This window comes from Anguilla anguilla, chromosome 6 (assembly GCF_013347855.1).
Source record: "Anguilla anguilla isolate fAngAng1 chromosome 6, fAngAng1.pri, whole genome shotgun sequence".
NCBI classification, from domain to species: domain Eukaryota; kingdom Metazoa; phylum Chordata; class Actinopteri; order Anguilliformes; family Anguillidae; genus Anguilla; species Anguilla anguilla.
The window spans coordinates 19,232,905-19,257,989 of NC_049206.1; the positions used below are offsets into that span (position 1 = coordinate 19,232,905).

General features: G+C 38.0%; 1 protein-coding gene and 1 long non-coding RNA gene across 4 annotated transcripts; one reads left to right on the forward strand and one right to left on the reverse strand.

The window, feature by feature from the left end:
- Positions 1 to 231: 231 nt before the first annotated feature.
- On the reverse strand, positions 232 to 8,423 carry amy2a (amylase alpha 2A). 3 transcript variants are annotated; one of them, XM_035420193.1, is made up of 12 exons: positions 8,205 to 8,423; positions 5,427 to 5,478; positions 4,729 to 4,902; positions 3,796 to 3,942; positions 3,140 to 3,337; positions 2,159 to 2,389; positions 1,924 to 2,057; positions 1,509 to 1,631; positions 1,312 to 1,411; positions 1,094 to 1,215; positions 866 to 991; positions 232 to 459 (listed from the first exon to the last, which is right to left on the reverse strand). In XM_035420193.1, exons 3-12 carry the CDS (start codon positions 4,894 to 4,896, stop codon positions 270 to 272), a joined length of 1,539 nt encoding a protein of 512 aa, XP_035276084.1. In that variant the 5' UTR covers positions 4,897 to 4,902; positions 5,427 to 5,478; positions 8,205 to 8,423; the 3' UTR covers positions 232 to 269. The 3 variants fall into 3 exon arrangements, with proteins under 3 accessions (XP_035276084.1, XP_035276082.1, XP_035276083.1); XM_035420191.1 differs by having other exon boundaries at positions 5,427 to 5,490; XM_035420192.1 differs by lacking the exon at positions 8,205 to 8,423 and adding an exon at positions 5,719 to 5,740 and having other exon boundaries at positions 5,427 to 5,490.
- On the forward strand, positions 6,422 to 15,554 carry LOC118228780. The gene is made up of 3 exons (XR_004765535.1): positions 6,422 to 6,691; positions 11,168 to 11,292; positions 14,847 to 15,554. It is a non-coding gene; the product is annotated as an uncharacterized LOC118228780 (long non-coding RNA).
- Positions 15,555 to 25,085: the final 9,531 nt, after the last annotated feature.

Below are 25,085 nucleotides of genomic sequence, written 5' to 3' on the forward strand. Positions count from 1 at the left end.
GACATCAGGAACCTCCTCCCACTCCCCACTACTTCCCCACATAATCAGACAAATTAACAAGGAAATCCCACTCTCCCCCAATCTACCCCTTTTCCCCTTCCAGTCAATCATTGCCCTAATTCACAAACCAATTGCATGAACTCCATTCATTCCCATTCACGCTTGTAGGCAAAAAATCTTCACTGTAGCTTAGGGTAAGGAGTAAAAAGGCTGAAATGAAAAAATCAGGCATTTAAGGTTTCATTTTTTTAATGAGATTGCTGATTTGTTTACAATTTGGAGTCCACGTGTATGGCAATGAACGGGTCCTCATCCATGTTGCTAATTCTAAAGTGAGCACGCCCATCGCTGTCCACGGTCACCTGCTTGCCACTGCAACGGCTGCCCTCCTTCTGACCAGAGATGATGTCACAGTATGTCCCACCGGGCAGACTGGTGTTCAGAGTCATGTCAAGGTGCCTGTCGGTCAGAGAGATCATGTCATAGTTTGTGTGGCTTGGGAACATGTAACACTTGTCAGTGTCAAGGTCAATTATGACAATGGGTGACAGAGGGGATATTTTTTGAAAACATTGGAACAGATGAAAAAGCACATTCAAGTTTGAGAAATAATTGTTAATATTTGCTCAAATATGTACATTATATAATATATAGTGTATACTATTATATAAAAACAATATTACAATATTCATACACATAATGATACATATTTATAATGATAATGTATTCAGTTTTGCTTCACAAGGTTCCAAATATTTGACTTTTTATGTAATATTTTTTATGAGGTTTATTATTTTTGGTGTTTTGATTCTTTTTAGAATATCTCTTCAGAATACACAGAGAGTTTAATCTGAATTATCCTTACCGGTCATCATTATTGAAGACAATGAACCCACGGTTTCCACGGCCAAAAGCAACCTGGTTGCTCCCGTTATCCCACCAGTGTGAGATTGGCTGGTTGTTGACAACATTACGGAAAATGACCATGTTCCTGCATAAGGAAAGGACAGAGTTCACCTAATTTTGTATGAGTTCTACATTAAAGGTTCCATTTTCGCAAATGTAACCAATAGTTGTCGGACAACATGCTCACCTGATCTGGCGCCACCTGTGCTCGCACACCCAGTTGTCCCCGCAGGTGGTGTCCGGGTTGATGAGGACAGGCTTGGTAGAACCGTCTGGGTAGCTTGGCGGACCCATCCAGTCATTCTGGTCCTGAACAGTGCAGCAAACAGTGTAAATGTAAATGTCAGCATGGGAATAGCACTGAATGTGTTAATTGCTAACGGAGGTTGCAGCATGTGAAATCACCTTTCCATCCACGATATGACGATTCCATCGAAAGCTCGACATCACCCTGGTTACTCCATATGGATGGGCCAGCATAAAACCTGTAGCCATTTTGTAAATTCTGAGCAACAAGAATAACAAAAATTAGACACAACAGTGAAGGGAACTCTTTCCTATGGTCCCTACGCCTAGAGTGGTACTGAGGTAACAAAGGTTACCTGGGGTCCCAGAAGGTGATAACTGAGCTACCCCCGGCTCCATGGCCCCTCTGGTTGTCGTGATTGTCCACGAACACCAAGGCATTGTCCGAGGTCATGAATCCCCATCCTTCACCCCAGGTTCTGGAACAGACCCAGGGCAGTTTTCCCAGTTAGGAACACATATGCACAAGCACACACATACAGGAACACACAAATGCATATATGCACATAAACATATGCCCACACACATACACACAAAGACATACAATCATATCCAGATTCAGTAACTGCCTCCTGTTCAATCTACAAATACAAATTTATCTTAACTGGTTTCTAAGGTTTCATTTATTGCCATCATTGTTAACAGATCTACACATTCATTTTTCAGACATTGCTTTATAGGGCCTATATACTAAAACCTCAGATATCTTACCTCAGATAGGCCATCTTTTCACCATTCCATTTCCGGATGACAGTTCCCAGTTTGGCACTATACTTGAACTCTGTGACCCGACCAATTCCAGTATACTCACTTGCCGTAATGGGTTCTCCACCAAGGTCAATCACCTAGAATGAGGAAAACACAAAGGCTAAATTAACGCTCCATCCACAGGGTCAACATACCCTTATGCCTGATGTCCTTACTATGTGAATGCTAGTAAGCACACCTCTTGGTAGATGAAAGGCTTGGAGTTGCTGGGGAACCAGCTGGTGTTGAGGTTGTGGAGGCGACTGGACACAGCCTGCAGGTCTCCAGGCCACATATGCTTGCAGGCGTCTACCCTAAATCCGGCCACGCCCATGTCAATTAGTGTGTTCATGTACTCCGCCACCTTGTCACGGACATAGTCCTTCTGCACGTTCAAGTCCAAGAGGCTCACCAGCCGGCAGTCCCGCACCTGTCAGAACCATAGGCTGTAAATAAATATGGACAAAGTGACTGATGTCACCTATTGACATTCCCTGGGCTTGCAAAAAGCATTTTGAACCCAGGGAAGCCAGGGAAGTGTAGTTTTTGTATCGCCACATAGAGCCTGAAGCTACACAGTAGGGCAAAAAACAGGGACACTTACATGTATATGGTCATAAATTCCTGCCGCCCCCCGCCCAAAGTTACACACAGTGACTAGGAAGCGCCCCAACCTGTCTCTGATTGGCCCACAAAATATTAAAATATTGTCCAAATATAACAATAACTTAAGAAACTGGAGAGATATTAGACAAAGAAAAAATGTGTTGCAACTACATGTTCTTGTGGGAATTTTTTTTAACTTTGCATTTTGACCGCATCGGTACCACTGACTTACACTGAAACGAGTGGCAGAAAGACCTATACTGGAGCCATCCGCGCTGGCACTAGAGGGCAATGTCTCTCAACAAAACCAAGAGTGAGCTTAAAGAACAATGCCCGTACCTGGCCCCTTTGTCAGAACACATGCAGGTATCCCATCACCCAGACAGAACCCTGGGAGTGCCGCCACTTTGAATACATGCTACTAAACAATACGTATGTACAATAAGTACTGTATGTTCTACCATAATCCCTGAAATTTCATAAAAGTACAAATGTGTCAAATGTTCAAAATAACAAGTCTACACAGAGAATAGGTTAATTCAATCAAATATGAAGTTATTCTTTATAATTATACCTGGAATATGTCATGGTAGTTCTCGATTTCACCGCTGTTGGTCTTGCATTTGCCATCGTTGAAGTCCCAGGAGGAGTAGGGCACGGCGGGGAAGTCCTTCTTGTGGGAATTAAAGTATGAACCACAGGACGAATGCTTACCTTCTCCCCCACCCGCTCCACACATGTGGTTGATAACTGCATCGACGTAGATATTCACCTGGAGGAACGTGTCATCATTATGTGCCACACTAATGAACATGGCATTCGGTAGGTAGAAGCACACAGACCACTGCATGTTACCTCGGCACATGCATGATATGAAGGAGTGAACAAAAAATGAATGTAAATACAGTTGACATTTTTTAATGTAAAAGTTGTTGCCATGCGTATGATAACACTGTGAATCAGGACTAGCAAGTAAGTGTATGTATATAAATATAAAAGCTTGGAGAAAAATATATCTACAAAACAAATAGGCGTTTGTAGGGAAATTCATTATTCTTGTGTGAATTTGATAAGAAATACCTGTTTGAAAGTTGCATGCTCACTAATTACATCTAATTACTTCTACCTAATTTTCTGTCTCCTTTGGTTACTGCAGTACATGTCTCATTTCTGGACTTTCTGCTGCAGAAGTGTATGCTGCATTCAATCACAGAAAATATAATGTTTTACCCCAACGTTATTGCATCTGGTGACCATATCTCTCAGTTCTTTCTCAGTTCCTGATCGAGAGCACAAGTTGTAGCTGATTGGCTGGTATCTCTCATACCAGGGCCTCCAGGGATTTTGGAGAACAATGCTCTCACTGGGAGGGGAAATCTGACAGAACAGATATGTCCATCAATCAAAGGCACTGTGGTCTAGCAACAACAGAAACATCACCATAATCAACAACACCAGAGTCAAGACACCCTTCTTATGGTCAAACAAGCAAAATTACATGCTCCTGTAGATGATTAGACCCCGTCAAGAACACTTTTTAGATCAATGGTTGTCTCTTCAGTTTGTGAAGTACCTGTGGCAAAAATTGGTGAGTCTGTGGTTTAAAATAGCTGTAGTTTAGAATGTTAGTTGGATGTATATATGTATTATTTGATTTTATTTTTTAAATGGACAACATTTTTTTACCACTTCATTTCATTGCATTCCATTAATAAAGTTCTAGAGAATGCACTGGATTGAGTAAAATGCATACGGTAGTAGCATTAATAGTAGACAGATAATGGGTATTGTAGTTTGAACTGTGTAAACAAAGGTTAAGCTCTACATTGCTATTCTATAAAGTAGGGACCTTTCCTTGGTCAAGGAGGTTTATAAGACCTTATTTAATCATGCTGTCTCGTTCAAACTAACTGCAATAGGTTTTGCTTGCCATGACATTTTGAGTGAACTGTTACTTTCAATGCCTTTCACAATGCAGTCAACCATTTCCAACAATCTTATGAGTTAGATGTGTATATATACACACATTGCGTTGCTGAGAATAAAGCCTAGTGCTAGATATTATTGACAGCATACTGAAATGTGCACGCTTGTAGATTAGCAGGCCAGTTCTTTTGGACATTATACACGGTTAGCTTAATGGGTCTTTGTGATTGTACTTACCTGAACTCCAGCAAAGCCATTGGGTGCTAAGTACCGCTCACATTCATCCGCTATGTCAGCCCAGCGCCACTCAAATAAGTGAACTATGGACGTCCTTCCATGTTTCATATGAGGGTCATGTTGAGCAAGACTCACACCAAGGACTAACGCCAATATGAAAATCCCCATTTTCACCTGGTGAAGGGAAGACACATCACCCAGAGTTTCAGCAACTGTATATATACACACGGTAATACATTCACACTGTCCAATGAAATTTGTCAACTGTTTTTTTATTGTATAACTGTATCTGAATCAGAAGTAAGGAAAGTGATTAGCTAACAGGTGCAAAGTGTTGTTTGTTTCTCATCAGAAGGCTGGTTACACATTCACAAATCAAGGCTGACCTGTTTATTTAAACAGGATATATATAGTATACAAAATACCCAGAGTAAGTTTGTGAAGCTCATATCACTAATTCAAGCTGTGTATACATCTGTATATCCATTAAAGTTTGTCATAATGGTTAACAACCTAATGGATGCATATTGCTGTGGATACTTTATCAGATTACCATATTCAGTCCTTTAATATTCCAGCACAAATGTTTTTTTTAAGGAATTGTGTACAATATATTGTTGCCAAGTAAAGCAGAGCAGTAGTTTTGTGCCTTCCACAACAGATCTGTGTAATGACAGGAAAATTGAAATGCCACTTACTACAACCTCCTGTATGGCCACAGTGTCCAAGTGCCGTCTTGGGAAAATGTTCCTAAAAGTCATGCTGAACAGTTTATGTAAACAAGTGAATGGCACAGACATGGCTGCTTGGAAAATCATTATGTAACAAAAATACATACATTACTTTATTTAAAATAAAAATGACGATGTTAAAATATATGTTGAGTTAACTGGTAAATGTCATACATGGCATGATCAAAGCTATGTAAACCATATTATAAAACTGTTGGTTAGTTTTGAATCAGCACTCTTTTGTTTTATATTCCCGTACCTAAATTTGTCCTCAGAGCAATTATTATACCAATGGCACCAAACAGGCTTTTAAGGAATGTAGTTTTTCTAAGAGAAAAACCTTTGCTTGATCAGTCTACGAAATCTGAAATCAAAAGGCAACTGGGGTTGTTTGGTAAGAAATATAAAACCAGGATTTTAATGGATATAGTACAAAATATTTATAAATCAGCCTTAAAATGGGTTACTTGATTGTTCTCCAATCTGTATCTCTACCAACCGATTGTTTTGATTTTAAATACAAAATTTAAATACAGAATAATTAGCAAAACAGAATTATGATTAAATTGCAACTACAAATGAAATGTGTGGTCTTGAGTGACCTTTTTAAAACACTGTCTTGCACACAGACAAATAATGGCAGTATTCAATTGACTACAAAATGTGGTTTTCCAACAAAAATAAAGACGTAAGAAAATGTGCAGTTTTTTGAGAGATCAAATAAAAAAATCTGCAAGATAACGCCACTTTCTGTTTATTCATTACACAATATTGGCCTTTCCCCTTTCCACAAGCAGTGTGCACACCTGGGATTGCCTCACAGTGCTTTAAATAACTCATGTGGCGTGTTTTTTAAAAAAAAAAAAACTTTTTTTGAGTCTTTTACTCATAGACTACATATGGGCATATATATATATATATATATATATATATATATATATATAGATGTTTATCTGGCAAAGAACACTGATCATTGAGAAGGTCAATGCAGCATGTTTGTATTGCCAGGCAAAGTGCTTTCTTCTCCAGTGACTCACACTTTTACTGAAAGCATAACCTTTGTCTTCAGCAATATTCAACTTACACTCATAATTCTTCAAACAATGTAGTCTAAACTACAATTAGTCCCTTTTCTTAAGGCATTGCCACTCCTGGGAAATCAGAAAAGGAAAACAGGCATTGTCCACTTTTAATAACATTTTTTCCCTAGGAGACCATGGGGTAAAAGCAAGGTAGGTGACACGTTTCATTTTAGACAGGCCAGACGTAGAATAATTCAAATATTCTCATTGCAACTAAATAACTTACACATCTGTCCTTGATCAAAAATCAATTAAACTTTAAAAAGCAAATTCAAATTTAGCCATCCTCTGTGAAGACTTGAAATCCACGAATAGTGTGGATTATCAAGGACTTTCCATAAAACTTACTGGGTATGTTTTTACAGGTCACTGTTTTCTGTTTTCTCACAATACATGCATAGATAAATAGCACACTTGAGAAATTGTGGAGCATGCTCAGATGAAGCTAAATCAGTTGGAATTGTTTTACAGTTCATTCACAAAATCCATCATTACGTGATAAAAGTGTCAAATCTAGTTTTATTAGACACCTGTAGCGCAGATATAGAATCCATAAGTACTGGCCCACACTTGAGTTTATTTCATTATATTCGAAGCAGTACACATTCAATATGGGGATATTTTGGAGACACCGCGAGATGACAGTGCTAAAAAAAATGCTGCATGATGTAATACAGACATGAAGGATGGATAATGGCAGGGACTGTTAGTGAGCCGAGGTGAGGCCCAAAACCTTCCTTTAAACTTATCATGGGTATCATCCTCTTTTTATGCATTACCTTTGATAAACAAGCGTGCCAACGACTTGACTATTCAATTGACAAGTAACGCGCAGTTTCTTCACATCGTGTTAGGGAGATTAACTGATAAATTCCATTTTTTAAAATCCGTTTTAATCACTAAGTGCACTTAACGATCAAGCTACACCATTCTGTTAACTACAGCCTCAGGTTTCAGCTAACCAGCAATAACAAAATATTCACTTCATGATTTGCACATTGCAGATCTTTACCAGCTGAGTGTGGGTATGGAGAAAGACGTGGTCACATAATGTTGATAATGTCCATCATTTTTCAATGCAGGTAAAAATAATTGTATTAGTCGCTAAATGGCCCAATTGAAGAGAGCTGGTTATATGGTACTGAGTAGGCTATTTTATACATTATTCGCTTTTTTGATAATCAAAGAAAATGACTCAGTTTAAGAGAAAGACCCCACCAGTTTTACGCCCGTCAACCGCTGCTGGAAAATTGACTTTCATTATCCTGGAGTCAATAAAGTCTGTCATTGCTACCCGAAAGTACGGATCCTTAATATAATCGCCATAGCATGTCGTTCTAGATGACCCGACCTATTCTATTCATTATAAATTTTACGTTCCCTGCCCCTCTATAATTGTGTATTGTAGCCTCGCATTAATTAATTAATTATAATCATTTTATAACAATTAAACGAAAACGCCCTTGAAAGAAACACACATGGTGTTATTTCGTTTACCCTTACTATAGTGAAAATGCTTGCTAGCGATCTGACTGGTGACAATGTATAGCAATATGGGAGAATGAATGAACGGAGTCTATGTTGTCGGTTGTCGGTTGCCAACGTTAGTTGACTTGGCTAACTTGTTTCATTAAATCACCTTAGTTCAATCCAAACTACATACCTCTCAGAATGCGGGTGGATCAGGGGCTTCACACAATTTGACGTTGTTTCACGTTTGTCTGCTTGCAAATGGTATACTGCATATAGTGCAGTTCTGTTGGCTACAGTGTAGGCAAGGTTCAGGATTTTGAACCTGATCCTGGCGGTGACTGGTAGCCAGTGGAGTGAGCAGGGTAGCCTATTGAAATGAACCAAAACGACATTCTTGGTCCCAAAGGAATGGGACTTGTTTGAAAGCATATAAGATCAAATATTTTTGACCAATAATATGGCGTGAAAGAACACCACCCACATTCTGCTCAGGAACCACTGCATCAAGACAAAGTTCTGTTTGAATCTAATCATATTTTCATAACATAACATAACATAACATAACAGTGACAAGAACAGGCCATTCAGCGCAACGATGCTCGCCATTTGCGTAACTAAATTTTCATGAAGAAACACTTTGCTTGAGGGAGGAAATAACAAAGCAATACATCAAGTTTCCCAGTTAGGTTATGCGTGTCCTTGTCCTTAATTATGAAATATGAAGTACAGTTTTGGTATCAGGCACTGAACATAATTCAAGGCATTTTTTAATTGACTGTGCTCATCCTTCTCTGATCGCTAAAAATTGAATGCCTTGTTTTCCCTGTATTTCACCGCAAATGGACCACACTTTTAATGTGACTTTAATAAAACGTATGGTTAGGAGATATTCAACAGATAATCAAATGATAAGTACATAAGCATAAATATAATCTTGGGTCCTTCGAGTACAGAAATGTAATCTTGCGTCTGTTAGATTTTTTTTTCAACAGTGCAGGTGTGCTTAGCTTTGAGGATACTTGCTGTTGCGTGGGCAGCAGTAGTAGGGGGTTGGACAGCCCTGGGTATTTTTGGGTTCAGTCTTTTGGCCTACCCCCCATTCCAAAGGGCACAAATCAAAAAAAAAAAAGGTGGAACAGAGGACACTAAGGGCATATGCATCCAATTCAAAGAAAGTCTGAAGCTCTCATGAGCAGGGCATTTGAAATATTTGCCTAAATTCCACTTCAAAGGTGCTGAGATGAATGCTTCCCATATGGGTCTGTTTAATGGTGAGACAATAAAATAAGAAAAATACAATTGACAAAATATGATTCCATGGTTTCTTCAAATACAGTTTTTTTTCCCTCTTGAATGGTACCAAAATACAAATAGATACAACAGTATTATTTCATTTCACTTAACACAGTACTTTATAAAACTGGTAAAACCATTATTAAAACAATTTTATGTAGTATACTGTAGTAATAATAATAATAATAATAATAATAATAATAATAATAATAATAATAATAATAATAATAATAATGTTTGACCACAACACATTTTATTGTACATAAGCTTAGTAACCATAGTTTTATCAATTTCAGTTTAATAGCAATTGAATCCCTTGTTTAGAAAAAAAATAAAAAACTTGTAACCAATACCACCATCATGAAATGATGCTTAAGATGGGAAACAGACCATGTAAAATAACTCAAATCAAGATGTTATAGGGTCAATTGCTACATGTTTAGCTGCAGTTTAAACCTCAGTTTTAAACCTCAGAACTGGATTACAATTGGAACATATATCTAAGTCTGTTAAATAAGGATTAGTTGTTCCAGTTGTAATGCAGTTCTGTGGTCTGGGGCTTTCCACACTGCAATTCAACCATGCTGTCTAAATAGATGTTCTCTGGCTAAGACATGAGACATGAGATCAGAGACACAAATTATTCAGATAGCAGCAATAAAGGCTGTACATGTTTGGTGGGCAGATTGAAGTGAACAATCTATCCTACAGGCCTTGAATTTGACTGCTTGTGCTATATCTTTAATGTCCATATTAAATCCTGCTCATCGTAATACAGAATACACTGCCAAAGGTGGGAGCTTTAGGCCACTTGGCACAAAACTTGTATTGGTCCTTTAAGTTGCTGGATATTATTTTACCAACAGAGGTCACTATTAAGCAACAAAATAAATGATGGTATTGATGTCCTTTTGAGCACATTATGAAAAGTAATGGGATGTTGAATATTTTCAGCTATTGACATGCAGATTTATTGTATAATATGGATCAGCTTCCAATGAGTGGCTTAACGCAATACTTAACATAGTAAATTAGAGGTAAGCTAGACCTTTCTGCCAGGAAATAAAATTAAAACAATACAAATCCTCATTTCAAGACTCTACTTGTCTATACTCCGATTACAAATAAATTGACACATGTTTATGTGTTGATATAGATTGTATTCAGCTAACCTAGTGATCTTTGCCTGTAATCAGACACCTGATTTAAATTACCCGGCTTCTGACCAAACTGGCCTTCTGTTAATTACAATGAGGGCAAACCATAAGTGCATAGGTGGATGAAATAATGAGTTCATTGCCTAAGGAATATTAACAATATGCTTGCCCTTCCATATGAACATGAATTTCAGTAGATGCTACCAAACAAGAGACATCTGAAACTTGTTAACAGGTTGAAAATATGAAATTGTATTTATACAGTACATATTACCTGTTCAAATAGAAAAAAAAGTGTCCTTCTCAGAGATTAACAGCAGTGCCCTATCTGGAATTCTAACTGGTAACCTTCTTGTTAGGAACCCAGTTCTCAAAACATTGCTCCCTATTGCTGCCATAGTAGAAAGTTATCTTTCTTTAGTAGATGGGCTATAAATACAGAAGCATACAACTGCAAAGATTTGTAAACATGTATATGACCAAATCTGAGATTTGGTAGTGTGTGATTTTACCTTTTAAAAAAAAGTCCAGCTACTTCCTCTAATATGTCTACTTTGATGTGTAAAAGTACGATACAGCCAGTTTTGTATTTCAGTTTCAAAACCACGGGGGATTTCAGCTCTCTCTCTCTGTGGAAAATGAAGTTTTTATTAAATGGAACAGAAATGGTGACGTCTGACCCATTCTTGTGGCCCCGTATCAGGTGGTATGGAAACTGCATCCACGTAGATGACGTACGGAGGAACATTTCGAAGAAGAGCAGCAAGGTTGAGGGCTTTAGCACAACAATCTTTCCTGCGTTCTCAGGGAGACTCCACATTCTTTCCGGTATGCAGTTTTTTTTGTACTGGCTCAAGGCATACTTTTGGGGATTGGGCGGGAGGTGGGACGAAGGGGTGTTGGACAATGTGTCTTTTCAGTCACTCTCTGAAATTTTTATGAGTGAAGGGACAGTGGTGGTCATACAATCACACTTTCCAACCAGCAGAGAGAGTGAGAGAGAGGGCTAGTCCTGGATGGAGCGGTTAGTCTGCCAGGCAGTTAGCAATTATGTGGCCAGGCTGCAGGCCCCTGTGAAACAAGAGCTCTCCCCTGTGGTGTGTGACACTTTGATTAAATGCACAACCCTGCAGATTTTGAGCATATTTAGTCATCATAAATTTACTGATGTATATAATCAAAAGGCTAACAAATGGTCAGTTTTTCTCACCAATTGTAAAAATTGGCATTATATAAAATGCATTCATGCCCTTATACTTACACCTTGTAAAGTAATGTTTCTAAATGAAACTGCTTTCAGAAATGTTTATTTTCAGTGCGGATTTGGAAAATTCCAGTGCAAAAACAACTTAAAACATCTTTCTGTTGGCTGACAGTCCATCGTTCCTCAATTTACATGAACTATGGCCCACATTTGGATTTCAGCCTCATCACTCTAAGCAATGCTACGTTTTAGTCGTAACAGTCTTTACATTTGTGACAAACTGACCAAAAACTGACGAAAGATGAAAATCAAGCTGGGGACTTAGCGGTTTCCATTATTTGTACTGTGCTGTGATTTATGCGCAACTTTGAACAAGTCATGCAAACATTACTTGTTTTTGTTTCCTACCCACGAGTTTCGGTGACACATTCACTCATGCTCATTGTTAAAAGCTGAAGGCAGACTGCAATGTGAGATGGCAGGCCACATAGTCCCTTACAAAAAAGATGCCTGATTTTCTGCAGTGCCAAAACATGGAGATGTAATGATCTGCAATTATCATTCAAAGAATTAGTCAACTCATTTGGTACAGGACAGGCCTTGAAACAAAGAATATTGAGTCTGTTCACACTGTTGCCATTATCAGTTTTTTCCAGAAAATAATACAAGATGTTACAATCCCAGTGAGCATGTTCACTGTTGTGACAGACATGGATTGAAGCGTCCATGAATTGAAACTGAGCCATTATAGTATAGCTAAGCATAAGTTCTGCGATGTGTTTGTTAGTCTTTTGTCCATATGTATACCCTATTTTTATTTTTCCTCGAAATATGGAATGCCTAATCATATTTGTAACTTTTGTCCTAGCACTGTAAAGTCTTTAATCAATTCATAACAGCGTAGTCTAGGATAAATGTCCACCAAAGTGCATGCTGCCACACTTTTTTACCCCTGTCCACAATCTGAGCTGCGGTCAATATACTGTATGTTAATGACAATCCTCCTCACACAATATTTATAGTAGACAAATAGTAGTATACTCGGACACAGTTGTAGCAATAATTTACAAAGAATATTGTCATACCATAGAGATGTCCCCCAACTGAAACTGTGGATAGCTTACTCCCAGATTTGTTGATGATCATGTCATGCACTCTATACAGTCTGTCAATTGTAATTTAAGTCAAAGATCAGGAAAGAAAAAAGCCCGTGGAGTAAACCTGAGCAATTTAAAAACAGTCCCACTGCTGAAGAGTTACTTTTCACCATCTCTTACTTCCTATATATTCCCAAAACTTGTACTCTTCAATATAAGATCACTGAGATCAAGAATTTATTGTTACGACATTATTGAACAGCATAAGCTTGATTTCATGCTCCTAACAGAAAACTGGCTGGGCTCAGACACTGCAGTCTGTCTCAAAGAAGCCAATCCTCCCCCCTATTCCTTATCACACGAATCCAGACAACACAAGTGGGTTGGTAGTATTACAAGTATTTATTTATAAACATATGATTGCAAACAAGTGTCTTTTGGTGATTTCTCCACTTTTGAATAATTTGCAATGATACGTATGTGTGGTATTCCTGTACTACTGTACTTATCACTGTTTATCGTCCAAAAATAGCCCGCATTTCTCTCAAAATTAGCTTAATTCCTATCTATAAAGTCGTTGGAATATGATATGAGTTATTGTGGCTGGGGATCTAAACCTACACTGTCAAATACCAAAGCAAGGCACAAAATTTTGTTACACTGTTTGAAAAACTGGGTTGGTCTATCTGAAACAGTATTACAATGGTTTTTATCTTATCTAACAGGAAGAGCATTTTATGTCATTCTTGGAGACTATGCATCTGAAAAGGCAGGTATTACTTACAGGGTCCCACATGGATCTATCCTTGGTCCACTGCTCTTTTTTGTATATGCCCTCTCTTTGTAGAATAATAAGTGATCATGGGATACATTTTGTATACATATGACATGCAATTGCACACCTCTGTGTCACTTGAAGATACAAGCTCAATCTAAAGCTCTTAATGGATCAGCACCTGAATACATTTCCATTTCTTTTAATTTATTAACAATCAGAACTTTGAGATCTGCTGAAGCAAAGCTCTTGTGTGTTCCAAAGCTGACTTATATACAAAGTGGTAAAGCATCCTTTTCTGTGTATGCAACAAAACTATGTTTACCAGAAAAAGAGAAACTTCATTCATTGCATTCCTGTTTAAGATGTAATCATTGTTGATTTTATCCTCTTTTTCTGTTTTTATTATTTTATCCATGTATTTGACTCTGTATTGTATCCTAATTTTTAACGTATCATTGATTTTTACTCCACTATGAAGCACTATTAAGGTTGAATGAAAGGTCTAGAAAAGCTGTCCATATAGGCACAAAGTCCCCTTCATCTTTCTTTCAACTTTTCTCTCTTGTGCGCAGAATGATTAGAACAACTCGTTTGTAATTTATCCTTAATATGCAAAGAAAGTATTCTTTTCTATTTGGTGAAAAGGTTTAGCAAGTATATTTTAGTGATTGCTGATTTGACCGAACTATATTTTTGAAAGAATAAGGCTGGACCATTGACCATTTTCAGACCTTTCGCAATTGACAATACATTTCAGTTCAGTGTGTTTTTTATTTTATTTTATTTTATTTGTTGGTTTTTTTTTTACATATTGTAAACAATTTTATAATATATGAATGAAACAAAATACAAGAAAATACAAAACAAAAGAAATAGCACATGTTCTTCAATTCATTAGCCAGATAGAAGAACAATTGTTAACATGCTAGGATGGAAGCCAGGAATTGGCCTAGTGTTAGTGACAAGCAGAGGAACAGACGAGTTTGGCTCTTCTAGTCAAAAACAATAAAACATATTAAAAACAAAAGGCATGACAAGAAATGTCTCTCACAAAGAGACACTTCAATACCCAAAGGCAACTTTTATTTTCAGGTTTGACTAAATGTGCCAAATCAGACAAATTAATCATGTCAATCTTTCAAATAGAAAAAAAAGTCTTATATGAAGCCTCTTTACTGCTCATTTTAAACCCCTTTAATCAACAACTCTGGAGCAGGTCAAGCTATGTCTCTAAATCTACTTATTTTTTTCTTCTCTTTCCATCTTTCCATACATGTGGTAAACGATTTAATGCTTCGCGAAGAAGAGAAGGGGGGAAAAAAAACAAGGGCCGGTCCGGAGGAACACCGCACTGCATCGGATCGCTGGAAAGTCGGCTGTAAAAATACAGATGGAGGCAAGTTTATTATCCTCTTTCACAGTAGTCAGCAGGAAAAAAAGCGTTTCAGTTTTCATGGTCACAGCCCCAGAATCACTGCACTATTAGGAGCCTTCCGAGTTGCCTAGGGAACCATGCCACGTAACGTTCCTTTCCATTCCTGCCATACCATTGCCTCCATTGGATTCTTGGCAAACAGAAGTCATGGCAACTCCGGAAACCCACAACCTGGGAGGAGGTCTGGTTCCTCGCATAGCGTGTGGCTTCTCAAAAAACCTTAGCATAATAGCCGCAGCCTGGATTCAGTCGTGACTTTTTAGGTTTCTTTTTTGTTACTACAAATGTGTTTCAAAGAAATCCCAATTTTTATCACTGTATGTTTGTAACAATTAGCTTGTAAATAAGGATAAATGTTCATGAAATCCAGCCCTGGAAGCTGATACTTATAGTAATTATACTGTCATAGGCCCATACTGTCTCCTAAAGACTCCTAAAACAACAGGATTTTAAATTATTTTAAATGTTTAAATAACGTTATTGCAGAGGTTTTCAAACTTTTCTAATCCAGGAAGCTTCAGCCAGTCTCAAACACATCATAAGTTAATAATTTTTATTTATTTTTTTTAATTTTTATTGTCAAATCTACAATAAGTGATCACTTTATTTGGTACACCTATCTTGTACCAGGTAGGACCCCCCTTTTGCCTCCAGAGCAGAGTTCTTCAAAGCATGGATTCAACAAGGTACTAGAAACATTCCTTAGGGATTTTGGTCCCTGCTGACTTGCTAGCATCACTCAGTTCTTGCAAATTTTCAGCCACACATTCATGCTTTGAACCTCTCATCCCACCTCACCCAAACATGCTCTATTGTGTGGGGGCGCTGTGCAGGCCATTGGAGTAAACTGAACTCACTGTCATGTTCCTGGCACCAGCTTGAGATGATTCATGCTTTGTGACATGGCACATTATCCTGTATGAAAAAGGGTCAACTGTGGCCATAAAGGGTTCCATGTAGTCAGCAACAATGCATAGGCATGCTGTGGAAGTCAAATGTGGTCAATTTGAAATAAGGGGCCAAACAACTTTCCCCACACCATCACACCACACCAGGCGGGATTGATCCATCGACTCTTGCTGTTTTCGCCAAATTCTGATCCTACCTTCTCCATCTTTCAGCAAATATATAGATTTCTCAAACCAGGTGACATGTTTTTCCTAGAATGTCACATCTTCAGTCATCTAGTATTGGGGATCACGCGGCCACTTTCGCCTCCTCTTCCTGTTCTTAGCTGACTGTGAAAACTCTGAGGTCATCTGCTGTAGCCCATCCACTTCACGGTTCATGTGTTATGCATTTAGGAATGACCTTCTGCACACCACTCTTTTGACCAGCTCTTATTTCAGAATTCCTGGCCTTTCTGTTAACTTGAACGAGTTCAGCCATTCTCCTATGACCTTTCATTACCAAGGTGTTTTTGCCTACAGAACTGCAGCGCACTGGATATTTTTTGTATATCACACCATTCTCTGCAAACTCTAGAAACGGTAGTGTGTGAAAATCCCACCATGTCTGGCTCCAGCACTCATACCACACTCAAAGTCACTTAGCTCATGTGTCTTGCCCATTACTAATGTTTGGTTAAACAACAACTAAAAAGCTTCACAATGTCTGCTTACTTTTTAAATTGATTTGCAGTCACATGGTTCACTGTTTGCAGGAGCAGGCTATTTGCATTAATATGCCAGTGTGGGCCTGCTTAATTTAGTGGGCATGAGTGTATATATTGTCATTGCATATCAGCTCTGACCAGGTTCCCCCTGCAGCACCTTTTAGTACCCCCAGGGGTCTGCAGATCCCCTGTTTAAACCCCAGGCACTATTGCATCATACTACTACCACCAGTATATGCATAGCTTTGAATATCATCCATTGTCACATAGTGACATTAATCACAACTGATGACACAGACAGAAATAGCCCTGTCAAACAAAACCTGGCATAGACTGTTTTTCAAATATTAATCAGACCTGTAAATGATGTTAGGCTTATTTAATTACTGAGTGATTGTAGCTTCTCATGAATACTTAATGTTGAAGAAACGGACATGAGCCTCAGCTCTTTATTAACAAGAACTTTCAATTTGCTAAACATCTCTGGATTAGATTTTACAAATGTCATTTTGAAAGATTCATCAGACAGTAGAGTCACCAAATGGGATTCAGCGTCAATCAATATCTGGCCATAGTATTTGGAATAGAACATAGAAAATAAAAGTGCTAAACCCCATATAGAGTGTGTTTTAAATTTTACTTAAAAACTGAACTTATTACATTGTCCTACAGTGTGACATATCTTGATATTCAAGTATTAGTACTGTAATTTATTGTATCTAGTTAAGCACACAGTGGCGCTTATCAACATAAAAAATCATAAAAATAAGATTTGTGATTTCCTCCCTGCCAACTGTCACCCACATTTGTCTACCCCGTGCAGCCCCTCTTTCCATCCACCAGCATTTATTCATGTCCACCAGCATCAAATGTCAATTCCTCCTTTCCCCAAAAGTGTGCACCACCTTTAAAATTTTAAATTGAATTTTCTATTTTAAGTTTCTTGGCGCTTGGTGACTGGTTGGCTCAATGACTAAATTTAAAAATAGTTATTTATCTTGTGTAATTTTGTACTCTAGCAAAAACAGATCAAAACAGTAGTGTTTGGTTAGACATACCAAGCATTTTTAAACCTGAATTGCAATAGACAGCGTTGTGTGCTTGGATCATCTAGCCAAGGACTTGTGTTGGGTTGACATACAGCAATTTGCTTGCTCCCACATTGGGTATGAGACAGTTTGTCTGTTTTTGGCTTCGAAAATCTGAAGGGGCTAGACTGACGAGACAAACTTTCTGAAATCTGAGAACCTTGTCCCTTTGTTCTCTGCCATGCTATGACGTGTTTTATTCTGCTATGGCCCTGCCTTTCTCAGTAAATCACACTGTAAAGGGCTGAAACAGCTGTTTCTCTCGTTGGCGTCTCCTCGGAGAGTGAAAGCAAGATCCGGGTGATAATTGGGTGGGGATTTATGCTTTCAGCACACAGGCGGAGACTAAAAGCAAATTCTGTGGGTAGGCCTTGCTTGCTGCTGACAGTAGAGATCAATGAAAGCCACTCTCTCTCTGTCTCTGTTTTGCTCACTCTTTCACCATTTTTTCTCACCACCATTCTCTCCTGTTCTTTTCTTCTGTCTCCCTGTTTCTCTCTTTCTATTTTCCACCCATTCTTTCTCAGAAATTATTTAATAGTTACAAGTACTTCGTAATTTAATTTCTTATAACTTAATTTAGTCCCTTCTCAAGCTGCTATATTTTCTCTTCATTTTCTGTCTTGACCCTTCTGCCTTTTCTCCTTCCCCTCTCTTCTTTTCTGAGAATTCAGTTTAACTCATATATGTATATACATACACAAAAAGAAAAAAAATTGAATGGATATTTAATTTATAGGAGTATAATATAGACATATTGTTTGTTTGGCCAGTCCATGGTTCTCTCTCTCTCTCTCTCTCTCTCTCTCACATAACACACACACGCACACGCACACACAAACATGTACTCTCTCGCTCTTTGTCTATTTCTCTTTTATCTATATCATCTATATTTGTTTAAAAAGAAACCTTTGTGAAAGCTGTATGGGATGTAGGCTATGTTGTGCTATGGTTTATACTTTAAACAACATGAAACACAAAGAGCCTTAAAGATAAGATATTTCAGGGAACTATCAATATATTAAATATAGAACTGCAAAAAAACCTGTTCTTCCCCATTCAAATATTAAAATGTACCTGTAATTTGTTCAACAGTGGCTTGCACATTTAGATTTGCCTTTATTTTAGCATTTGAAGCATCCGTCTTTATTATGTTTACAGTCCATAATGATAGCCAAAAGGAGTCTATGCACAAATTTACATCAACATACATGCTTTTAAATTAACTAAACTACATGTAGTTCAGACTCAATTTGCATTTTGAATGGTCTATTTTGTTTTTAAATAAAGTAAATTTTATGTGACTGCCATCTCTTCCCAAACATATGGGAAGCAAAAATATTGTCCTAATTATTGTGAATGATGAAGGGTTTTGATGTATTTTATCAGTAGTAATTAACATTAATTGGGGATTGGTTGACACAAGTTTCATTTAATACATTTATGGATCCCATTTAAATTCCTCCTTAAAGTGAGGCAGGCTTCAGTAATGCCAACTACCCGTTGACAACTCCATATTTTTGTTCTGTAAATTGATTCTGGGTTAGAATTCCCAGAATCAAGCTGGGGCAGAGTAGATCTACTTTATCTAGAGGCGCACAAAACAGAAAAATAGAAAACCTAGGATGCCCTCAATCATTTCTAGCAACATACAATTTCCCTGTGAGCAGATGTAATCTACAGAATTATTTCTGGGTACTGCTGATTGGCAGAACACTTTTGTCTGGCTGCAAATGATTTGTTTAAGTTTGGCTACGATCCTTCCGTTCTGTGTGGACAGGGGCAGTTTAACTGCTTTGTTAGTAAGAGCTTTTTCCAAGCCACATGGACAAGAATGGCGGACAACAACACCAGCAGTGCTGCCCAGACATGTTTAAATGTCCCTGAGGGTGGAGAGAGGCCAAAAATCTGGGACAGGGTAAAATGCTGAGAATGTTGCCCAAAGCTGTTAGAACCCAAGAAGTCACTTTTGGATTGGAAGTTTTCCAATGTTTTATGTCTCCTTCCCCACCAGCTTTGTGGCTGTGTAAATATGAAACAGAGCATCACCCTTCTGCCAGTGTAATGCTATGGTGATTGCAGTTAAGGTCTGCTCTAGTGAAATGTTATATATTTGTGAATGCAATGTGGTAACAAAGCAATATAGCTTCGACAGCTGGCATAAATGCTGGTAAGTTCTTTTTTTTTTGTAGATTTGTAGTTTTGTAACCTTTATGTGAAAATAGCTAATTACAAGATCCTAATTTTAAGTGAACCGAAAATGCAAATATTAGAAATATGATTTTTAAGAAATTACTTATGAATTTGGATTGGTACAACTGAATCCTAACAATAAATACTAAAATTTTTATTTTAGTTATTTTTATCCTATTATTATTAGGACTTAACTACACAGCTTGTGAAAATTCAATGAGCCCTTTAATATGTTCTACTATGGTAGAAAAGGTTTGTTTGGCTGGTCTTGACACCTACTGTAAGTACTGTATGCACACGCAAATACTCACACAGTAACACCTTATAAGCACTGCATAAGCACCTGTATGCACTGCCATTAGGCTACACACTTTCCTAATGCTATGACATGATCCCCATCGAAAGTGATATCACCAGTCTGATTTCATTCAACAAGGGTGCTGATATATCACATCATTATTCAGGACTTTTTGTGTGGCCAGTGCAGTTACTCTTCATTGTTGTTACAGAACTGCCCTTTGCTGCTACTACTACAGTATATGAGGTCTGGCGCTCAAGGTGTATTCTACACATGCAACAGATTTATAGTTGACATCTGTTGAATTACACAATTATCTAGCCTACAAATCTAGTTACGATGTACCTCAGGCTGTTCCTGCTATCTTTTCATTATTTATGTTCATGACCTTACCTTGCTTTTTGAGGCTGTTGTGCATGAATTTCTGCCAGTTTTATTTGGATCTGAGAGATTTCCACGGAAGAATAAATAGTGGCGACTGGAAGACGTGGATCTGTGAATACTGCCCAACACAGAGATACACACAGAAAGCATACTTGATACAACCACTTAATATAAGGCCCAGGGAAAATATCCAAAAGCAGATGGGTACTCTGGAGATGGAGGTAAGTGAAATAACAAAGGACTTTCCTAGAACATGGAAAAAAGAAACAAAACAACAAACAGTAGCAACACGAGGGGAAAAAAACCTATGACTAGTCACAAGGTGGCTAGCGGCTGGTAATGCGTTCACAAAAAACACTAAGACTCAAATACACAGTGGGAGCAAGGAATTTAATTACACAGTGAAACGGGTGAAAAGGATAATACACTGATAATGAGGACTGACCGTGCAGAAAAAAAGGACAAACTAGGGTTAGGGAGCTGGCGGCTTCTGGTGGTCAGGACTAGGAACTGTAACACCACTGGCATGTAAACACTCATGATGCAGAAAGCCTGGCAAGACATCACTGATTTTTTGTATTTGGGCTTAAAAACTGATGTTCTATTGATTTTGGTCCAACAGAACATTTGACACACATAATTAGGACATTTTATTCATGGAGAAGAAAGCAAGCCTCAGACAGACATTGTGTATACAAACAAATGACTTAAACACAAATTTCTCTCTCAAGCCTACCTTTTTCAAGACTGAGTTTTGTTTTTTTTAAACAAATCACAGTATGCTTTCCTATTTGAGTTGAAAAAATACAAATCAGTTTGGCAATGCTCAGTAGAAATATAATTTGTGAACCTGGGAATATGCAATATCTTGTCTTATCTTCTAATCATCTAAATGTGGATCCAAGCCCTAAGGACTTGCCTAAGTCCTAACCAAGCCTGACCTATGATCTATATTTTACATATTTTTGGTCAATAAAACTTGTTGTAAGATACTGGAATTTGAAACAATGGTCTTGTACCACGAATTGCAGCAATGCCTGAGTTTATGAACAACTACAGTAACTGGAAAAAATATCTTGCAGCCAAATTTGCTTGCCAAAGAGTTGGATAGACTAGCTAAGCCAAGTTAAAAGACCTTATAGTTCCGCACTTGGCTAACCTTAGAAATGACACTGTTTTTCAATTAAAATGCATTATTTTTTCTCAATTCTGGCAAGCACAATTTCCCAGAAAGGATGTTTATGTGTGTCATTTTCACAAGTTTATATATGTAGACTGAGGTACGCTAAAAAAACGAATGCCATATATTTGTACTTTAGAATAATTTTTAAAAGTGGTGGCTCCGAAAATAAAATCTATTTGTTCAAAAAGTGGGCCATGCACTGTGAATTTTTGGCAACAGCTGTTTAAATAATCTCCTCCATGTTAAGCTATCCATCAGTTTTGCCATCTCATCTGACTCCGTCTGAACAAAGGCATATGCCATAACATCAAGAAACTGAGTTTATGCACCATTCTTTGAAAAAAATCTATTTTTAAGTCAATTATAATTCTACAGTATGCCCCACTTCAACCATACATGCTCCCCTCTCTTCTCTTATTAAGAGAGGACATTGTGGTTCAGTGGTTAAGGTGCTGGTCCTGCAGTCTTAAATTTGAAGAATTTAATCCAAAACTGGGTACTTGACATTCCCTACACATGCCTACTACTCTCTCACTTCAGTAAATATCCAGCAGTATAAATGCGTACTTCAAATATTATTGCTGTACTATAACCTTCTCTGGATAAGGGTGCAGTAATTTTTAAACTCATGGCCATCTAAAAAGAATACCCTGTGGCTGAGGACCCCCCCAGTTCAATTCAATTTTATTTCATTTGTATAGCACTTTTTTACAAAAGGCATTGTCACAAAGCAGCTTTACAGAGATGTGGGCCTAAACCCCCAAGAGCACTTTGTGGGCGACAGAGGCTCAGAAAAATTCTCTGGCTGGAAATCAGAAGAAACCTTGAGCAGAACCTGACTCGGGGGGGGAGCCCATCTGCCGCCGGCTGGCATCGGTTAGGTGACTATTTATAGACTATCCGTCTATAAAACAGACGTAGACACCATAGACACATTCATCCAACACCAAATGGAATAGTTGTTTAATACACCAGTATTTGCGTTCAATCAGTATTTCTCATGAAAACATAGAAATATAAACAAAATACAAAAAAAAAGTCCCCTTTTTGTTAAAGAACCCTAGTTTGCGAAATCTGGAGTCATAATGTTAGGACGTACATGGGCCTGTGGAGTTTCCATTCACTGTTATCAGCCTCTTTACTCTCACTATATTGTACACAGCAAACTCCACTCCCCCATCTTCATCTCAATCTCCATCTCCTTTGAGAAAGGGTTTTCCAACATAAAATAATTGTAACAAGCAAAAAGTGTAAAAATTATAACAAGCAAAAAGTGTAAAAATTATAACAAGCAAAAAGTGTAAAAAAAATAATAATCTCTCGACTGCCTTCCTGAAATGTTTCATGCTGGAAATAACCTAGAAAATTGACTGGAAGCAATGTGAAAGATCTCCCAGCTTTCTGTTAATATCTTCAGTCAGTATACACAAATTCCATCCATGGAAAAGGGGGGAAATACCTGAAGTATTATAAAAAAAAAATTTTTTTTAAAAGCTCCAGTTCAGGAAGAAATTACTCCACATGCAGAATCCATTCAAAGTGTTTAAATGATTCCAGACATGCTATATGCTTCGCACAGTTAGTAGCTGCCACGTTAATATGAAGACTGCATACCATTTCTGTAGTGTTCGTGTACTCTTCTATCTGACACTTGTCAAAGACTTATCATAGTGGCCAAAAGCCAGAAGCAAAAATGCACAGAGGACTGTGCGTAAGCTATCCTCTGCCTTTTCTTTTTTCACATTGTTTCCGTTGGATGGAAATGTATCAAAGTCAGAAAAAAAAAATGTTTATGATGGTCTTAAATATTATTGCAGCTCCTCTGAAGCAGGAAGCCAGATGTTGGATTCTACATAATTTTTGCAACTCTTTTATGATCAAACCCTATCAGCCAGCTTTAAAAAAGTGACAGTTTGATGGGAGTTAATTCCATGGTCAATGTTGCACATGCCTTATTTTTTGGCTTGCATTGGATGTTAGACAACACATGTCTAGAATGGATGAAAGTTATTTGAAGAGGTTCATTTGTAATTTGACATATTAAAAGGCATATTGTTACAAAATATGATTGTGAATGAACTTGATGATCAGCAGTAAAAGACCTCATTTAAATTTAAAAGCTAGTGACTAGGGTTCAATATGCATTTGTCCTTTGTTTTTGGAAAACATTCATCCTTTTGTAGACTGAATGCTGGCATTTACAACCCTTCTGGGAAAAAGACAGGATTTGCAGGTTAACTCAGGGGAAATGCTGGATGAACTGATTGCACACAAATGGGTCTTGTGGGGCTGGATTGCAAATGCTTGAAAGGGCCAGACGTTTTCTCTGAGGTTTGCCCTGTACCACACTCTCTCCAGAGTTACCCTTAAAAGGCACCTACTTCTGTCCTGTGCTTATTATTGTAGCATTCTTCTCCCACGCAAACAAGTCGTTGGATACTTAACTCCATCCCAGCTTTTTAAATTCCACCAGCCTTTTTACGGCACCTTTTACAGTAAATGACCACATCTGTCTTTATATGGTCCTAGTGTGGACAACCAAAGGGTTCCTCTGTTCCTCTTCTCGTTGGAGAAGAAAACCAAATTCATTTAGAGAAATGGCTAACTATCCTGCAGTTTAATGTTTTAATGTGCATCGATTACAATCCTGCTGAATTCAATTACTCCCTCATTCCAGTCAATTGATAAATCTTTATTAAAGCCTGGCTGTCAGTTTGTTTTATTGTATAAATTTACCTGGCTGGTTAGCATTGTTGGTTGGTTCAATCCCTAATTCACAAGGACCCCTGTGCACTGAGTACACAAAGACCCAAGCAGTCTGATAATTACCACTTTTGGTCCCAATGCCTGGTTGCATTCTTGTGTGCCCCTATGGAGGACCTCCCTCGCTGTCCTATGGATTGCACTGGTTTGGTTTCGGTCTAGAAACTACACAGGGGAGACTTTCAGACAAGGCTCATTTTCTGACAGCCAGTGCCTCCTCCTGAATTGACAATGGGGCTTATACTGTTATTGTAATAACAACAGGGAGATCAGAAGATAATGGGGAAATAACTTCAGGGTAAGAGTGTACTGCACTGCTGAAATTAAGGCATAAAATTGGTCAAATTCTGTATAAAAAACAGATACTCGGCTCCACATTCCTAATATTTAATCATATCCTAATCATGTATTTAATCTTTTGAAGGGATATGACAAAATGTGGTGTTGAACCAAGGGTGTTCTCTACCCTAATATTACATGTGCTACCAAACACAGCCTCCTGTCATTAGGAGATAGACAGGAAGAAACACAGGGGCTGCCAACCTGGTAAGTCTAGCATTTGAGCCAAAATAGACCCTCCAAT